This window comes from Salvia miltiorrhiza, unplaced genomic scaffold, assembly GCF_028751815.1.
Source record: "Salvia miltiorrhiza cultivar Shanhuang (shh) unplaced genomic scaffold, IMPLAD_Smil_shh original_scaffold_326, whole genome shotgun sequence".
Taxonomy (NCBI): Eukaryota; Viridiplantae; Streptophyta; class Magnoliopsida; order Lamiales; family Lamiaceae; genus Salvia; species Salvia miltiorrhiza.
This window is the reverse complement of record NW_026651527.1, coordinates 117,285-133,492: the sequence shown is the minus strand read 5'-3', so window position 1 is coordinate 133,492 and position 16,208 is coordinate 117,285. Positions and strand designations below refer to the sequence as shown.

Below are 16,208 nucleotides of genomic sequence, written 5' to 3'. Positions count from 1 at the left end.
GGATTTAGTCAACAAAAGAAACTGTGCATCTATTATATTTTACTGTGCACTTAAAAAATATGCAATTGAAACCAACAATGCAAAATACTCAAGCAAATCGAAATTGTGCATCTATGTAATTGAAATTGTGCATCTATGCAATCGAAATTGTGCATCTGTAGTTTAATCTCAGCCCTCTATTTTATTTAAATCAATGGCTTTAAATTGGTTCCTAGTTTTCATCTTAAGAGAGGTTTTTATATTAACCCTACCCTATATATATATCATGTGATTTTTTGCGACTTCAAACATGAGATATATGTACAAATTAGGTTACGCTTTATTTGCATATATGTACATGCAAATTAGATCTCATGTACCACAATTTTCTATGTTTCATTCATGAATTTTTGTTTCCAATAATGAAATTTAAAATGCAGTCGCTATCCAAGAACTTGAGATACGTACTGAATAAAATTTCACTTCGTATGCAAACTTCTCAGTGTTCTCACAAAAGATCATATTAAAATTAAAAAATTAATGTGACCGATTCAGTACTTATAAAGATCGTAACATATTACTATTTAAAGTTTCTCATATTACTATAATAATGTTTTCATTTTTAATTTTATGTTTCGATGTATACTGAATGTGTCATACATTCGTACAACTCTAGAAGTGTTGAAAGTATGTGTGAAAACAACTTCAATAATATTTTATCCATATTTTATTTCACCATTAATATATAAGACTATCTACAAGAGCATCCATAGTGGGAGGTGTTAAGGAGATGCGTTAATTGTTGGTTTCCACCTTAGCGTCTCCACTCTCCAGTACATTAACTCTATAAGTGCCGCTATAATTACTATTTCCATTTAATCTTATTTTTACTCTTCGATTTTAAAATTCAATATTTCATTAAAATTAAAAATTAAAACATTTCATAAATCAAAATAAAATAAAAATTACATTAATTTAAATAACTAAAAGAATTACGATAATGAAAAAAATCTACACTATATGTATCCTCTGCGCTTGAGCACCTCTTGAACCATGTTTTGGTGCCATGCCAATTGAGCCTCCGACATTCCCGAATTGTCCATTGAGAATTTTCAAATCGAGCTCCTCCCTTCTCACCTCGGCTTCTTTGATTTTTGCTTCAACCGCATTTTTTTTTCTTTTTTCTTTTTTTTGCCTCGGCAACTTTGGCTTTTGCTTCGGCGATCGAACCAGTTTGGGTGGTAAATTCCTTGATGCCGTCTGCTACGCATTCAGTGCTTTGTAGTATTGGGCCTTCTCCATTGAGGATTTCTCCTTCTTCCCCTTGTCTTTATCTCGCTTTGCCGCTTTCTGGCCTTGAACTAAATTTAAGAGAATAAATTTTGAAATAAAAAATGAGAGAACGGATTGAGATGTGAAGTTAGAATTGTGTTGCATGTGAAAATTAAAAAAAAAAATGGAAGTAGTTGTTGCATCCCCAACGATTAAAAAAAAGGCCAACGGTCCAACTTTAGAAAAAAATTGATTGTTTTTTTTTAAATTGCTCTTGTGTTGAATACGAGAGTAGAAGAGCTATGTGCTCTCGTGTTGAACACGATTTGGCCAACACTTTCGCCCTCCGTGCTTGGCACTAGCAAAAGTGCCCAACACAAGTTGAGGAGGCGCTCCAGCACGACTTCCCTCTCCTGTGTCGGTTCTGTTCGGCGCTAATGGAATGGCGTCGTGGATGCTCTAATAGTGACCGTCTTAATCCATTCTTCTTTTTCTTTTTTTCTATTATCTTATGTGGCGGTCGTCCTTATGTTCCAAAGGTAGCTACTACATTTGGTCTAAAGAGGCGCGCGGTCTTAGTGTGGTCGGGCCTCATCCCTATAACTAAATTAATTTAATTAAATTACTTTATCCGTCCCATTACTTTTGGCACGTAGATTAATAAATATGTAACTAGTAGATAAAATGGGTTTGTGAAAAATTATTTAAATATTAGATCGAGAAAATATGTTGCCAAAAAGGAATGAGACATTTTGTAACGAGACATCTCATTATAAAAAGTGGGATATTTGTAATGGAACGGAGAAAGTATAATTTATATATATTAATAGGTATAAATAATACAATAAAATTTTAATTATAATCAATTAATAATAATTAATTTTGGCCGCCCATCACAGCGGACAATTGCATGCAAGTTTTTGCTATAATTAATCTCATGCACGCCTCAGGCAACTTGGAACCACCAAAACCATGCATCTTACTAATTTATAATCCATGGGAAAAATATTAATGACAATTTTCAAATATGTAAAACTGATATATCAAAATAGTAAATTAACAAATCGACAAATCTATCTATATTATATATAAAAGCACAGTTTTATGACCGGTTCTTTCCCGGTAAAAATCTTAAAAAACGTCTACAAAATGAAGATGCACGTTCTTTTGAATTTACGAAAAATATGCTACAATCCCACGTTCTTTCATTTTAGTTCCTTTTTAGTTCACCACTTATACTTTTATCCACACACAAAATTTATATTTTTCACGTAAAATTTAATTGTGGAAAATGTCAATTAAGTGCAACAACAATTATTGTTGCCCCATATGTTTCTTCAGTGTGTTTGCCACTCATCCACTGGCCAACACATATTGACATATTTATTAATATTTGTTATATACAAATTTTTAAGAAAATAGTGACAATTCATAAATATTTTTTAAAAATATGTGACTAAAGTATTTGTAAATATGCATGTTTGATAAATTAATTTATAGATTATAGATTTGATAAAACTTTTTTAGGGTAGATTTGATATAATTCTAAATACAAACAATTCTGCATACTTAATAGTAGTAGAAACAAATATACACAACAAATAATTCAAAACGAATAAGTTAGGATCGTTTATAATGTTAATATTATTTTGTTCTCCTGTCATCTACCTTTAATGTTGAAGATTATACACTTTTTTAAGATTATTTTTATTTTTTGATGGAAAAAATAAGTACATGTCATTTTTTTCAAAAAAATCATGATTGTTTAATTATAATTATTTTGAATTTACATATATTAAAAAAATAAATCCAATTAATGAGAAGAAGATTATATTGATTTATTTTAGAACTTTTAATTTTAAAAAGTGAAATTTATAACAATTTTAATATAGATAGATGAAAAATTAGTCATATATATATAAAAACTTGAATGCAAAATATTATATAACTTTATTTATTCATTGTAATTTTCTTAAAATGAGATTTATTTGAATTATTCTCTTTATAATTTGTAAATTTAATTACTATTATTATACGATTGTTAGTAAATTTAAAATTATACTCATTGAATTGATAATATTGTTGTACACTATTTCAAATCAAATACTAATATTTAAGTTAACAAAAAAAAATTTGATCATTAATTAATTTAACTCATAAATGATAATATTTTGACATTTTTATATATTTTAAAAAATTAAAAATAATAAAACATATCGCGATCCGTGCATCGCACGGGAGTGCGTACTAGTAAATATAAATGACAGAGTACAGTCTGTACAGATACGTTATAGGTCAGAATCGAACCGTGAGATGAGGTCTAGTTTTGACAAAAATATATCGTTTTTCTTCAATGCTTTTAAAATATCATACTACTAATATTAGGATGGGTATTATTTTTGGCAATTAATGAAATTTAAAATGTAAACGTTGCGTGCAACAATATTTACTACTAATTACATACATACTACCAATGGTTCCAAGTTCTAAGTTCTAACAACCAATATATGTAAGCAACATCAAAATATTACGACCGTATAAAATATTTAATATATGTGTGGGTATATTGCTGAATTACTAATACTTGAAGATATACTTATAAAAAGTGTTAACTGTTAATTAATGCATGTACTTTCAGCAATTTTGTAATTTTAACACAACCTTTGAAACATTACAATAGTTCCATTATCTTTTAATTTGTTGTAAAATTAATAGTCATCATTTTTTTGGGTCACTAAAAAGTTGATGTGTCATGCCTTACTGTTGTCAAAATAATTGTTGCACAGCTCCAATATTTTGTTACTCGATCAATATTATGCTCAATATGTCAAACTTGGGGTGTTAATCTATGACAAATTAAAATGATGACATTACGTTTTAAAAATTGGCAAAGAAAAATGTGCATTAGGTGAAGAAGATTAAGCATACTAGTGAATTTGACATTTGAAATTCTACCCTCAATCTAAACTCATCCAATTATCTCACGCAAAATAACGGCAACGCACTTTAAAAAAACTACCTAGAAGCATTTTATCATCAAAATTTAAGTACTCCATTGTAATGAAAATACATAGCTATTAATAACAGATAAATAAACACAACTGAATGGGTAAGAACCATTACAATAGTGCAATAAAGCTACATGAGATAAATGGAAAGCCATTATTAATCATCTTTATTATAGGAAAAGAAAAAAGGAAGTGGCAACATTACAATATTGCAATAAAGCAGAGCCATAAATTCACATAGAATTATAGAGGTTTTGTGGAAGTCTTGGGTGTGCTAGAACAAGAAGTGGGAATTTCTTTGGAGTTGAAAGGCCGAAGATCTCCTCCATATTCAACTCTTGAGGCTTCATTTCATTAGGCAATTTCCAATTAAAGCCGTGCAATAGATTCGACAAGCTTGATTGGATGACCTTCATGCCCAACGCGTAGCCCGGACACATTCTCCGACCCGACCCGAACGGCAACAGCTCGAAATCCTGCCCCTTCACATCAATATTCTTTCCAATGAACCTATCCGGATTAAATTCATTGGGATTTTCCCATATGGATGGATCTCTTTGAATTGTCCATGTATTCACAAGCACTTGTGTCCCCTTCTTGATGTCATACCCATCCACCTACAAATATATATATGTTGTTTAACCAAAACTTTATAATTTACTATCCAACAAAATGAATAATTATAAATAATACTCCCCCATTTGATCAAAGTGATATATTCCCCCAAAAAAATAAACAAGTAATTTTATGGGACGAAAAAAGTACCTCACAATCATGTCGTGCAATACGGGGCGCTAACATAGGCGCGACGGGGTGTAGCCTCATGGTCTCCTTGACAATGGCCTGTATATAAGGGAGAGTAGGCATGTCATCCTCCTTCACCCACCTATGCTGTCCGATTACTCTATCAAGCTCCTCCGTTGCCTTGTCAAAAATCTCGGGTTTCTTCATCATTTCCGAGATCGCCCACTCCACCGTCACGGCAGAACTCTCCGTCCCACCAGCTAATAAATCCTATATATTATTTTGTTAAAGCACATCATACTATAATTTACAAATAAAAATATAACAAAAACGACATGTTTAACCACGAGAGCCGTAGTTTCCTACTTGAGTAAATGCTTTGACTCCGTGTCTCTGGAGCTTGACCTCGAGAGAAGGATCCTCCGCCAGATCGAGCAGCACATCCACCATATCCCGGCTCGCGTAATCCGTCGTCCGCCGCCGCGCCTCGTGCTCGTCGAGCACGTGCTCCAGAAACCGGTCGAATTTCTTGCTCACCGCCTTCATCCTCTTCACATACCCTTGCAGATCCAAGAAATTGATGTATGGGATCAAATCCCCGATGTTCAACACTCCATTCAGCAGGAAAAGCTCGTCCAACATCTTCTTGAACTCCTCCGGCGACACCACGGCGCTGTCGCCGCCGTCCAAATACCTCCTCCCCAGCACCATTCTACTGATCACGTTCAAGCTCAACGTCGACAAACAATCCTTCACCATAAACGGCCGGCCCGAAAGCCCGAAGAGCTCTTTAAGAAACGAGCTCATCTCCTCGGCCCGAATGTATTCATACGACTCGAGCCGCCGCGCGCTGAAGAGCTCCATCAGGCACATTTTTCGGGCCTGACGCCAATACGGGCCGTAGGGGGACCACGTGATGTCGGAGTAGTTGTAGGTGGTGATTTTTCCGGCAGAGGTTTTGGGGCGCGAGGCGAAGGTGAGGTCCATGGTTTTGAGGAAGATCTTGGCGGCGGCGACGGAGGAGCCCACCACCACCGGAGCAGAGCCGAATTTGAGGAGCATGATCGGGCCGTATTTCTGGGAGAGCTCGTGGAGGGAGTGGTGCGGGAACGGGCCGATGAGGTTGAGATTGCCTATCACGGGCCATGGTTTCGGGCCGGGAGGAGGATTGAGTTTTTTGTTTTGGAGGATTCTTTTTAGGATGTGTAGTGAGAAAAAGGTAGAGTATTAGCACTAGGAAAATTGGTAGGATTTGATTTTCCATTGCTAATTAAATTTGGAGAGAGAGAGAGAGAGATTGATGGATATTAGTGAGATTTGGGTTGTATTTATAGGCATTTGTGAATGTAAGAAATGTGTACCGTATGATTAGAATATGCAAGTGAAGATCGGTTGAGTTGGAATAGTAGTTGTTAGGATATTTAAATAGAATTTGAAACTTTTTTAGTTAGACCACAGAATTTGAAACTAAGCGCAAGCGTTATTTAAAAAAAAAAGAGGGAAGAGAGGGAGAGTAGGAGAAGAAGAAGAACGTTAGGTTTTGATATATAAATTGAGATAAAGGGTGATAAATAAAATTTAAATAAATTCAAGTAACTTTTTAGCAACAAATTGGCTAAAGAGCCGTTGCATTCGAATATTCAATTTTTTTTTCTTTTTTTAATGCAGCGCGTGTAGGCACGCGCCTCTCAAAACCGGCGTTGAATCATACTCGAAAAGTCAAGTATTACTCGCGTAAGCAACATTCTGCGGTGGCTTACTCGATCTCTGGCTTACTCGAGTAAGTGAGAACGAGTAAGTCACTGTGAATGCTTTTATAAACATGACGGCAGTTTTTTTTTCCTTGTTTGTAGTAAGTGTTAGTCAACGTTTTTTAATTTGAAAATGGGTTATGTATTTTTTATTGGGTTAAATGTATCTAAATTGATAAACTTTAGTCAAAATTTATTTTTAACACGAATTTTTAAAAATTTATTTTTATATACCAACTTTGAGACCTTGTTCAATTTTAACAACAAATTCATTTTCGAAAATTTAAAAACACTCGTCGCACATTGGGTAGGGTCACTACCCTCCCCAAAACACACGAGAATATTGATAGGTTGGAAAATAAAGGGTAGTAAGCCCACACGTCAATGCCACATGTGCTTTTAAAATTGAACAGAGTCTCAAAGTTGATGTATAAAAATGAATTTTGACTAAAGTTCATTAATTTTGATGCATTTAACCTTTTAATTTTAATTTTACCCTTCAAATTGAACCTCTCTTTTAATATATATATATATATATATATATATATATATATATATATATATATATAGGGTTGGGATCTATGAAGAAGTAACTATATTTCGTTCTGAATAAGTCAATAAATTTACCGAATAAATCACGCAACCGCACGAATAGTTATTTTACTGAATAAACACGTACATTTTTCGTTCATGCGCTCGCGTGATTTATTCAGTAAATGTATTGAGTTATTCAGCCTTCGTTGTTTCCTTCTACATTTAGCATTCTTTATTGATCCATTCCCTATATATATATATATATATATATGGTGTGGTTCTAGAGAGAACTACATTATTTGTGAGAATGGGAGAACCATCAAATCTAATGCATTCACTGTAAAAATTAATGCATCCGCTGTTAAAATTAATGCACTCAAAAAAATAAAAAAAAATGCTCCCTTCAGGATTCGAACCCAGGATCTGCATTCATCCAACAAGATGATGCATCCACCGTAGATCTTGATGATCGAATGGTTGAAAATGGTTCTCCGGTCTTCTTTTATTTATGGTTCTTTCCTGAACCTCTCCCTATATATATATATATATATATATATATATATATATATATATATATATATATATGGGGAAGGCTAAAATAAGAACGCTTCTTAAAATATAAATTAGGAATCATTTATAGCCCTTAGATCATCAAGATCTACGGTTGATTCATCATCTTGTTGGATAAATTCATGGTCCTGAGTTCGAATCCCAAAGGTAGCAAAAAATTATTTTTCGCAATTCATACCTTTATACAGTTTATTCATGCGTGTTATACATAAAATTCATGCATTTTTGCTGGTTCGTAATTCTTAAAATAAGGGTGGTTTATTGAATAACCGCCCCCTATATATATATATATATAGGGAGAGGTTCAAATAAGAACCACTAATAAAATAAGAATGGAGAACCATTTTAAGCCATTCGATCATCAAGATCTACGGTGGATGCATCATCTTGGTGGATGGATGCAGGCGCTGGGTTCGAATCCTGAAGGGAGCAAAGAAATTATTTTTTTCAGATGCATTAAATTTAATAGCGGATGCATTAATTTGTATAACAGATGCAGTAATTTTATTGGTTCTTATGTTCTCACGATAATTGTGGTTCTCACTATAACCACACGGTCCACACCCTATATATATATATATATATATATATATATATATATATATTTGTTTAACTTTATATACTAAACGCTTATTTGATGCTTTAGAGCATCAACAATGGAGGCTCGAAAACCGCATCAAGCCCCCCTGCTCCGCGCCCTCCCCCGTTGCCGCACCGGCGGTGCACGCATCCGTTGCGCTCCGAGCTCAGATGTACCGCGTATTGCCACCGCCATTTTTTAATGCGGCGGATAATTGAACTAGAGAGCCAAGGGGTGGGCTCTTAAATGGTGGGAACCATATTTAAGAGTCCACCTTGGCTCTCTATTGTGGATGCTCTTAGATTCAAATATCTTAAATGATTGTTTCATATAAAGAAGTAAAACAATTAATTTTCTCGGTCCATAAAAAAAATTATTATATTATAAATTGCACGAATTTTGATAAAATGATTGGTAGTTTTGTGAGTTGAGTAAGAGTCTCACTTTAAATGAAGAATTAAAAGTTAATAAGATGATAAATTGTATAAATAAATCCTACTACGATAAATGAGCGTGACAAATTTTGCGTGGACGAAGAGAGTAGCATATTGCAATTTGACAACCAAATATTAAATATTTATACTATGTTTGCTACAGATGATGAATGTATATAATATATCGATGACATCTTAATATTTTTTATAAATACAAATAAAAATTCATTATGTAGTATACAAATTATGTAATCCTATATATCACCTCTGACATGAATACATAATACAACAACCAAGAAAATTCTAGTTGGGTCTTGAGATTTTGCCAAAACGATTTATCTTGTTCCTGGGCCAAAACACAATTGTGAAGCAGATTTAAGCAGACTGAATTAGGTCTGAAATTTCTACACTCAATCCAAATCCACTAAATTATCTCATACAAAACTCTGAAAACGACACCTTAAAAACTAGCTTGCACACTTCATCTTCAAAATTTAAATACTTCATTTTATTAAAACACATCACTAACAACACCATTATTACATTGCAATAAGGCCAAAACCAAACCGAGGCATAAAATTCACATAGAATTATAGAGGTTGAGTGGAAGTCTAGGCTCAGCTACAGCAACAAGTGGGAATTTTCTAGGAGTAGAAAGCCCAAAAATTTCTTCCATATTAAGCTCTGCAGGCTTCATTTTATCCGGCAATCTCCAATTGAACCCATGCAATAGATTTGCTAAGCTCGATTGGATCACCTTTAGGCCCAATGCGTAGCCCGGGCACATTCTTCGGCCCGACCCGAACGGCAAAAGCTCGAAATCTTGTCCCTTCACATCAATATTCTTTCCAATGAATCTATCTGGATTAAATTCATTGGGATTTTCCCATATGGATGGATCTCTTTGAATTGTCCATGTGTTCACAAGCACTTGGGTTCCCTTCTTGATGTCATACCCATCCACCTACAAATATATGTATAAATCGTTCATTAATTGGCTTTTCTATAAATAATACTACAAACACCAATCACGAGCATCGTAGCTAAATAACAATTGTATATGTCACATTCGTTAATAAACAAATTGTACCTTACAGTCTTCTCGTGCAAGACGGGGCACTAACATGGGCGCCACCGGGTGTAGCCTCATGGTCTCCTTCACAATGGCCTCCACATAAGGGAGACTCGGTATATCCTTCTCCTTCACCCACCGGCTCGGCCCGATAACCCGGTCCAGCTCCTCCGTCGCCTTCTTGAAGATCTCGGGCTTCTTCAGCAGCTCCGAGATCGCCCACTCCACCGTCACGGCCGAGCTCTCCGTCCCGCCCGCCAATAAATCCTAATCCAGAAGTCATTAATAATTTATAGATCATGAAAATTTGGATACAACCGAATGTACCGTACAATCAGATTAATCCGCACTCAAAATAGTGTTATTTACACGGTTCGAATTAAAATGCGGGTTCGAATCGAGTCTGAGTGCAGGTGCAACCCGGTTGTACCGTACACCCACTTATACCCAAAACCAACTCATTATAGATAAACATAAGAAAAGTGATAAAGTTTGAGTTAGATGAATTCGTACTTGAGTAAAGGCTTTGACCCCGTGCCTCTCGAGCTTGACCTCCAAGGTGGGATCCTCGGCGAGCTCGAGGAGCACATCCACCATGTCCCGGCTCACGTACTCCGTCGTCCGCCGCCGCGCCTCGTGCTCGTCGAGCACGTGCTCCAGAAACCGGTCGAATTTCTTGCTCACCACCTTCATCCTCTTCACATACCCTTGCAGATCCAAGAAATTGATGTATGGGATCAAATCCCCGATGTTCAAAACTCCATTCAGCAAGAAAAGCTCGTCCAACATCTTCTTGAACTCCTCCGGCGACACCACGGCGTTCTCGTCGCCGTCCAAATACCTCCTTCCCAACACCATTCTACTGATCACGTTCAAGCTCACCGTCGACAGACAATCCTTGAGCAGAAAGGGCCGCCCCGAAAACCCGAAGAGCTCTTTAAGAAGGGAGCTCATCTCCTCGGCCCGAATATATTCATACGACTCGAGCCGCCGCGCGCTGAAGAGCTCCATGAGGCACATTTTTCGGGCCTGACGCCAATACGGGCCGTAGGGGGACCACGTGATGTCGGAGTAGTTGTAGGTGGTGATTTTTCCGGCGGAGGTTTTGGGGCGAGAGGCGAAGGTGAGGTCCATGGTTTTGAGGAAGATCTTAGCGGCGGCGACGGAGGAGCCCACCACCACCGGGGCCGAGCCGAATTTGAGGAGCATGATCGGGCCGTATTTCTGGGAGAGGGAGTGGAGGGAGTGGTGCGGGAGCGAGCCGATGAGGTTGAGATTGCCTATCACGGGCCACGGTTTCGGGCCGGGCGGCGGGTTGAGTTTTTTGTTTTGGAGGATTTTTTTAAGGATGTGTAGTGAGAGAAAGGTGATTGTGAGCACCAAGGAAATTGGCAGAATTTGGTTTTCCATTTTTTTGCGAAATTTGGAAGAGAGAGAAAGTGACTTCGATGAGAGTTGTGTTTGAGAGGAGTGGTTTATTTATAATTATAAGTGATAGTGAGAAAGCAATTATATTTGAGGGGACATTTAAGTAGTGAATGCGCTTTAGTTGACTTGGAATTAGTTGTTGTGGCGATATTGCAACAAAATTTGGGGGTATTTTCTTTGAAACTTGGAAGAGATTTGTTTCGTGAGTCTCGTTCAGTTAAAAAGAAATAATTAAACATGAAACATGTTGGGAATCTTTCTGACTATATATTTTAGTTCTTAGAGATCGAGAGTATAAATTTAGGAAATAGAGACACATTAATATATCAATAAAATATATGGGTCATTATGCTTAAATACACCAATCTTCGTTCAATTCTAACTTTGCACACTAAAAGAATTCGAGTTGTATTTTATTTTTCGTATAATTGTCAGTTTTGATAAATTAATATAATTATAATTAAATAGAATGATAAATTAATATAATCGTGACTAGCTGAAATGACATAACCATACAACTGCGTCATTTAATATATTTAATATGCCAACCTTAAGTTATGTTACTTATGTAGATACTTTACTCATCCATCTCAAAGACAAATCCTGTTCTTTTTTTCTTTTTCTTTTTTATCGTGGGACACAAAATAGTAATAAAAATAAAATACATTAAAACATTATTACGTAATAATCCAAGTTTATTGGGGATTGGGGGTTTAATGATTTGTTTAGATATTATATATTTTAATTAAATATATATACGAATATACATACTATATATATATATAGAGAGAGACCGTTCCAATGAGACCCCCTATTTTCGTGTAACATGAGGCACGATTTGGTGTGTTTATTTTATCAATCCTATGGTTGATATTATACATGGAGGGAGAATTTTTTTTTTTGCAGGGTTCGAATCCTTGAGGGAGCTAAATATTTTAAATTTTGTTATTCATCAGTATATACTGTCTTGTTCATCAGTATATATGTCTTATTTATTACCAATTTTTTAAATTTTGTTTTTCATCAGTATATATATATATATATATATATATATATATATATCTTGTTCGTTAGATATACGTCTTGTTTATTAGTATTATATGTCTTATTCATTGTCCTCATGTTACACGAAAAATATGGGGTCTCACTGGAGCGCGCCCCTATATATACGAAGGGCTAAAATAAGAGCATTTCTTAAGATATAAAATAATAATCATTTTCAGCCCTTAGATCATCAAGATCTACGGTTGATTCGTAATCCTGTTGGATGGATTTATGGTCCTGAGTTCGAATCTCAAAGGTAGCAAAAATTTATTTTTCACAATTCATACATTTATACAGCGAATTCATACGTGTTCTACATAAAATTCATATATTAAAAATTGCTCTTATTTCTTATTTTAAGATGTGCTCTCACGGTAGCCCACCCATATATATATATATATATATATATATATATACATATATATATATATAATATAATATTATGGGGGACGTGCCCTATGGTGGGATATGTGCATCATTCATTGGTCCACCTTAGCTTTGACCTGTACCCAGATCCTGACCAGCATCTTGATCCTAACCCGCATCCTGACTCAAATCGTGTAAATGACACTATTCAGTTATATAAATGACATTGTCTGTAATTGACATTATTATGTTATACAAATGACACTACATATAAATGAAATTGTGTATAATAGACACTATTCAGAAATATAAATGACACTTCTTGTAATTGATACTATAAGATTGTAAATGACACTATAATATTTTAAATAACATGACTATAAAATTGAAAATGACACTATAAAATTTTAAAATGTTACAAAATCATTTATATAATTGAATAGTGTCAATTATAAACCGTGTCATTTGTACAACTGAATAGTGTCATTTACACGATTTAGGTCAGAATGCGTGTTTGAATTAGTATACGGGTTAGAATTTGGGTATGGGTTAATCCGAGTATACGATATCCCCAAATGTACGGGAGATTTTGTGTTTAATTTATTGTACGGGTGAACACCAAAAATTGTGAAATGGATCGAAGGGTTTATTTTTACTTTTAATATAAGAGTCAGAATTTTTAATACATGCGTATTATTTATAAGAAAATACCAGCTGCAAGCTTTCATAATTTATTCTAGGATATATATTATTTAATTAGCCCTAATTATGTTTCACACTTAAATTGATTATTGAGTCATGTCAATTGTCACCAACTAGTCTAATGTAATTATGTTATTAGCATTTGCATCCTGCCGTGCGTGATTGAATTACTATTAATTAAAACTATTTGCATCCTGCGTGCAACACACACATAAATATTTTCATATGTTTATATTGATATAAATTTGATATCAACTCAATTATCATATTTATAAATATAATAAAAAATTATTTTTATTGAATATATTTGAGCTGAATATTGAAATAAAATAAAATAAAATAAAGATCAATTAACAAAATCAAAATTGATATTATAAAAAGGTAAAAAAAAATAAGTTCAAAAATAAAAATAAAAATTAATGAAAATTATATTTATTAAAAAAAGATGAGAGAGGAGAGAGAGAGATTATTTTTAAAATTTTAATCTTTAAATAAATAAATATATATATATATATATATATATATATATATATATATAATGCGATTTTATTAAAAAGAAAGAAAAACCTAGAACCCTTGATATGCATTTTACATATTTTATAATTAATCGAATTTCATAATTTTAGGAAAAAAAATAAAACAAAAAAAATAAGAAGATAGAGAATAAAGAAATAATATATATATATATATATATATATATATATATAGATATAGATATAGATATAGGATGGGGTTAATATAGAAACGGGTGCGGTTATAGTGAGAACCACACTTATCGTGAGAACATAAGAACCATTAAAATCAATGCATCTACTATATAAATTAATGCATTCGCTATTAAATTTAATGCATCCGAAAATAATAAATTTTTTGCTCCCTTCAGGATTCGAACCCAGGATCTGCATTCATCCACCAAGATGATGCATCCACCGTAGATCTTGATGATCGAATGACTTAAAATGGTTCTCTGTTCTAATTTTATTTAGTGGTTCTTATTTGAACCTCTCCCATATAGAAACCCCCCTTAAGATGAAAACTAGGAACATAATCATGACCCTTTAAATTTTAGATCTAGTGGTTAGGATTTATTCACTTAAAAAACACGCCTATTTTCTAGTGATTAAGTTGATAGTGCCGTCCTTTTCTTTTCAATTAATTAGAAGGTTAGTTAAGTCTTTTATAATATTCTTATTTAATTAAAGAGCCATTAACAGTAATGAAATTTATTTGTTCATTGTTCCACGCCTATTTCAATGCACCAAATCAATCTATGCATTTGTAATTTCAGCTATGCAACATAAAAAGAGCCATTAACAGTAATGAAATTTATTTGTTCATTTGTAATTTGATTGCATATGCATAGTTGGTATCTGAAATTGCATAGTTGATGTAGTGTCCAGTGTTGCACAAGTAAAAAATTGAAATGCATAGTGTATCAATTTTAATTGCATAGTTAGTATCTGAAGCTGCATATGCATTCACACATATGCGCAATGATTTTAATTTACTGTGCACATGAAATCTACATATAATTATAATGAATGATATAATTAATTATGCAACAAAATAAAATGGAATGCAACACAATTAAAATAGGCATGGAACAACTAGACGTGTTTAATTAGATAATGTTAATAGTACACACCAGATATTTGTAAATGCATAGTTATTTTATTATGTTGCATAGCTGAAATTACAAATGCATAGATTGATTTGGTGCATTGAAATAGGCGTGGAACAATGAATAAATAAAATTCACTACTATTAATGGCTCTTTAATTAAATAAGAATATTATAAAAGACTTAACTAACCTTCTAATTAATTGAAAAGAAAAGGACGACACTATCAACTTAATCACTAGAAAATAGGCGTGTTTTTTAAGTGAATAAATCATAATCACTAGATCTAAAATTTAAAGGGTTAAGATTAGGTTCCTAGTTCTCATTTTAACAGAGGTTTTCTGATGGAATTTTATTATATCCATGCTATATAGAAAGTAAATTTTTAAAATTGATTCTATATATTTTTAAATTTGAAATCAATTTTAAAATTGAGTGATAAATTTGTAGGTATAATAAAATTGAAATTTTATTTATAGATTATATATATATATAATCTATAAATAAAATTTCAATTTTATTATACCTACAAATTTATCACTCAATTTTAAAATTGATTTCAAATTTAAAAATATATAGAATCAATTTTAAAAATTTACTTTCTATATAGCATGGATATAATAAAATTCCATTAGAAAACCACCAAGAATAATCTGCAAAGTTTCGTGAATAACATGATGATTTTCATAAGCTTTCTAGTCAACGCAAATACAGTTGTGAGAGTGAAGGCTCAACGACTCTTGACTAGCCTTTATATATAAAAAATAGCCAATTTTTTCTTGGCACTTTCTTGGAGATTTCATTATTAAAATTCAAATAGAAAAACATAAATATGGTTGTGCCATTTGTTATTTAGAGACCTGCAACAACTACGGTTTGTAACGCATTATACTTTTAGCTGAATTATAATTATAAAATAATTACATCTTGTAAATATTTCAAATTAATTAAACTATTATTCGGTGATTTTATAATTTACACGAGAGGTTTTGGATGTACTCAATAAAGGAGGGGATATAGGCGATTGGAATCACACGCTTTTTGGCCTCATCCCAAAGATTGACAAACCGGAATATGTTGGAGACTTTCGGCCTATTAGTATGT

The 16,208-nt window shown here is 33.4% G+C and overlaps 1 protein-coding gene and 1 pseudogene across 1 annotated transcript; both read right to left on the bottom strand.

Moving 5' to 3' along the window:
• Positions 1-4,353: 4,353 nt before the first annotated feature.
• Positions 4,354-6,282, bottom strand: LOC131004139 (trimethyltridecatetraene synthase-like; annotated as a pseudogene).
• A 3,076-nt stretch (positions 6,283-9,358) lies between these two features.
• On the bottom strand, positions 9,359-11,555 carry LOC131004138 (trimethyltridecatetraene synthase-like). Its single transcript, XM_057930748.1, has 3 exons — positions 10,458-11,555; positions 9,963-10,211; positions 9,359-9,836 (listed from the first exon to the last, which is right to left on the bottom strand). Exons 1-3 carry the CDS (start codon positions 11,352-11,354, stop codon positions 9,453-9,455), a joined length of 1,530 nt encoding a protein of 509 aa, XP_057786731.1. The 5' UTR covers positions 11,355-11,555; the 3' UTR covers positions 9,359-9,452.
• Between the last annotated feature and the right edge of the window lie 4,653 nt (positions 11,556-16,208).